The sequence below is a fragment of the Branchiostoma belcheri genome, unplaced genomic scaffold (assembly GCF_001625305.1).
Source record: "Branchiostoma belcheri isolate BF01 breed outbred unplaced genomic scaffold, Haploidv18h27 scaffold4, whole genome shotgun sequence".
Classification (NCBI taxonomy): Eukaryota; Metazoa; Chordata; class Leptocardii; order Amphioxiformes; family Branchiostomatidae; genus Branchiostoma; species Branchiostoma belcheri.
The window spans coordinates 7683094-7687234 of record NW_017804020.1 but is presented as its reverse complement, the minus strand read 5'-3'; the positions used below and the strand labels follow the sequence as shown (position 1 = coordinate 7687234).

At 42.2% G+C, this 4141-nt stretch overlaps 1 protein-coding gene across 1 annotated transcript in view; it reads left to right on the top strand.

Moving 5' to 3' along the window:
• Positions 1-4055, top strand: part of LOC109476985 (latent-transforming growth factor beta-binding protein 1-like) — a 10572-nt gene extending 6517 nt beyond the window's left edge. Inside the window, exons 3-4 of the mRNA XM_019777999.1 lie at positions 2869-3516; positions 4012-4055. Coding sequence (XP_019633558.1) covers positions 2869-3516; positions 4012-4055 — 692 coding nt within the window. The remainder of the gene's footprint in view (positions 1-2868; positions 3517-4011) is intronic.
• The last annotated feature ends 86 nt before the right edge of the window (positions 4056-4141 follow it).

Below are 4141 nucleotides of genomic sequence, written 5' to 3'. Positions count from 1 at the left end.
AAGATAACTCGAGAAGCAGTGGATGGATTGGAATGAAACTTGGTAGGTGGGTAGGTCTTCATGAGACCTAGAAATGATTAGATTTTGGGCCCCCTGGCGGCTTTCCTAGGTACTGCAGCTGAACTTCCGGTTTTGATATTTCATGTTCTGGACATGCTAGGGTCACGAATTTTGGTTGGTAGATAGCTCTTGGGATAGGGAAGAAGTGACATGAGTTTGGGTCCCCTAGCGCCTTGTTCTAGAACTGCAGGGGCATTTGTTGAAAAAAATTTGAAGGACGATAACTCAAGAACAGGTTGACGTATTGTCGTGATTTTTGGTATGTAGGTAGTTGAAGTGATGCTTGACATAAGCATATGGCAATTATGCAAATCAGGAGCTAATTTGCATAATTAATGAGGAAATTCTATAAATCTGCTTTGTTCGATAATAGAACTATGAAACACTTGTGGCATCTACTTGAGAACGAGAAAAACATCTGAGGATATAGATTATGTAAATGAGGACCTAATTTGCATAATTAATGGAAAATCCTCATAATTCCATAGTTGTAACTGCTGCACCCCGAATCTATACTTGCCACATTTGGAAGTTAAGTGAAGGTGAACATCAATAAACATAATTTATTCAAATCATGACCTAATTTGCATAATTTATGTGGAAGTGCTATAATAGCCTTTTTGTTAAGAGAAGGCTGTCATTGGGTGAAAAATATGATCAACTGATATAATCCATGCAAATGAGGCTCTTATTTACAAAATCAATGATTAAAATTTTTGCTTACAATAACTGTCTTCGCATCATAATGTCACTACCCAGATTTTGTAGTGCAAGTGAAATGTTTGTATACAATAGGATTGACACATTTGATGCTACATGGCGTAAACAATGTTACTCATTTATATCCCGTCTATACAAGTCATCAAACAACATTATCCAATCTGTTCTTAAATCTGAAGTGATATTCCGTAGCAGGTTCTTTCGCAATAACTGGGCCCGTCTGTACATATAGTTATATTATTATTTTACTGATGTTATTGTGTGTGTATTTTATATGTATGTTGTGTATGGGCGACTTATGCCTGAAATAAAGAAATAAAGTAAAATTGTATAAATCATCACCCGCAAGGGTTAACATTATTTGGCGAAGGTATGAGATCGTGGAACTCTTGTTTTTTATTTATTTATTCATTCACATAGAAAAAGGTACAAGACTTGGTGGTGCCGCACTCAAGTGGAAAGCACTTATGTTCACGGCACCACTAAATTATAACATATAATAAAGAAAAAAAACAAACGCAACTTTAAGACAGGCAAAACAGTATATACAGGAAATTCAAAAGCGCAAGTCCGGTTCCCCACCCAATGATAAATGATGGCAAAGAGAGAACACAATACATAGAAAACACAGGGGGAAATTGAAATCTTTTAAAAACGTTCTGATGTGGTGATAAAGTTTTGGGTAAGTGATAATATATTGAAATTGACAACTGATGAGAATGCGGTACCGCCACGCAGTTTTTGCGTTGTCAGAAAGAGTTGTAAAATCTAAGGTGTGTCCTATGAGCCTGGATAGTTTGCCAAGGAGAGTAGAGCGTTGGGAGTTTTACATGGGGCAGTGGAGTAGGTAATGTGGGACGGTTTCACATTGGCATCCGCAGGTACAAGCTGGGCTATTCAATAATCCACGAGTAAAGAGACTGTAGTTCAGGCTGCACGTGCCAATGCGAAGGCGTGCCATAAGAGCACCAGAATAACGAGGATCGTGACTAAAGTACTTAAATTTAACAGGCCTTATTGATTTGAGAAGAACTGAACGAAATTTAGAGTAATTTAGGGATCGTGTTGACAAGTCAAAGTTGTTCCAGTTGTTCCAGAACTAATATCTGCAACAAGGAATGATTTTAAACTGCCAAAGTCAAGAACATCAGCAGCTACTAAGTCTTTCCTTTATAGGTGCTCGAAATCGTACAATAACTCTTCCATATCACATCAGAACATCTGTACCTTCCTCGTTCAAAACACTCGTCAAAGACAGACGGAAACAAGTAAAATCTGAGATTTTATACCTCCGGGCTTTTTATTGTATACTTTTATATAGGGTTTTAAACAAAGAATTTTTCGAGACCCGACACCCCTCTGTGTGAGGGGTCATATACGTGGACCAGACCGAGAATAGCTTAAACACGCCAAAGGTCAACGGTCGCGACCACTTTCACGCTCAAAGGGGTGTTTTGGGGCCACCAGAAGGCACCATTTTCACGCCCGAAAACACATATACAATAAAAACAAAAGAACGTGCATCATCTGCAGCCCAATAGCAAAACATATACAGAGTCTCAAAAGAATCCATCTACCCAAACGCGAGAAACAGTTGCGAACATGAAAACCCTAAATCTCTCACAAAACCCTTCCGCGGAAGGATGTCTCCTCCCCCGGAGGTAACAAACGGATACAAACAGGATTATACAGAACTGGTAGTAAATTGAAGAATATAATAATAATAATAATATATATATGTATATTGTGTATATCTAATTTAATGTAATGTGTATGTCATAATTTTGGATGTTATGTGTATGTTACATGTATGTATATGTAACTACTACTCCAGGAAGAGTAGTGAAGTCATGTGTGTTTATATTATATATGTACTATCACTATTTGTCTTTGAAACAATAAACCTTTCACTCAGAATTGAAGCTGACCTAAAAAGTGGAATATCACTGTTGATTTGGATATTGTGTGATGACATTCTTAAAATCAACATTTTTTAACACAGTGACTTTGCGTTCTAAGCGATAGTGATAGAGTTGTAATATCTAAAATAGAAATATCTTAATGAATATTGTTCTTTGTATTCTGCAGCAAAATGTGCGTTTACGTGTTTACATGGAGGGATCTGTGTGCGTCCTAACCGCTGTAGCTGCCAGGGCGGGTACCGGGGAGTGGCGTGTCACATCGCGCCTCGCGGCGGCAACACCGGGACATCATCCCCGGACGCCGGGCAGAGACCGACGCACGCGGCCGGCACGGCGACGGGCCAAACCCCGGGCCAGGCCGCTCCCGTCCCGCCTAGGAGACGAGGTGACGGGTTCGACGCACAGGCGTACACTTCAACGGGAAGTCAACAGCAGCTGTACTCTGTCGGCCGCCCGGGGCAAACTGTTGCTATAGCCTCGACCGGTGGCCAAATAACCCACTTACAAGAAAGGCACGGCCGGCAGAGGATCACCCTGACGCCGGGTCAGTCGGTGTCCTTTGTCGGAGGAGATGCCGTCGGCGCCGGGAAGTCCTTGCCGTTACGTCCGGGACAGAGAGTCACCATCGTCGGTCTGTCGAACGGACAGGGACAGGACGAGCAGAGGCGCGGTGGCGTCAGGGTGGCGCAGATCGTGGGGACGGGCGGCGCGCAGCAGAGAGTCGCCCTGCCGGACGGGAGGACCGTGTCGCTGGCCGGCTTCAGGGTGTCGTCAGGGGGAGGAGTGTCTCTGCCCATGGCAGCCCAAGTCAGCGGTAAGATTCACCACCAAGTTTCCTCCTTTTCAACATTAGGCCACAGCAAGAAAATTTTATGGATGACATCCTCCGCAGACACCAAATCTAATGCGATAGAGCAAAAAAAAGGCGGGCCAGAAAACATGACCTCATCAAAGTAAAGACAAAACAGAGCCTTGTCTTGTCTCACCTCTTCATATTTATCTGCCATCTATGGCAACAGACATCCTCGCTCATTTTCGGCATGTTGACCACTGTCAGAGGGAAACAATTTTTTTTCAAAAGCAGGCGAAAATTAATGCGCGCGCTGATGCCATCCATAAAAATTATTTGCTGTGGCCTTATATTTTCAACAATGTGTATGTGGCAATACGTTACATTTTGCATCGCATATATCGGTATGCTGTAACAATGTCCATTTATGTCACTATTACTTTACGTTTGGGACCGCATTGTTATCATCAACACCTAGCTTCAGTGTACAGTTAATCTGTCATAAATACCCTGGTGAAGATGACAGACGATCATCCAAATGTCGGCTGTCGTTAACCAAGTGATTGTGAACTTGATTTAAGGGTTAATGACCCGCCCCGAGGTGAATATGGTGTGATAAAGCCTTGTCAGTTGCTATAACCACCGAATA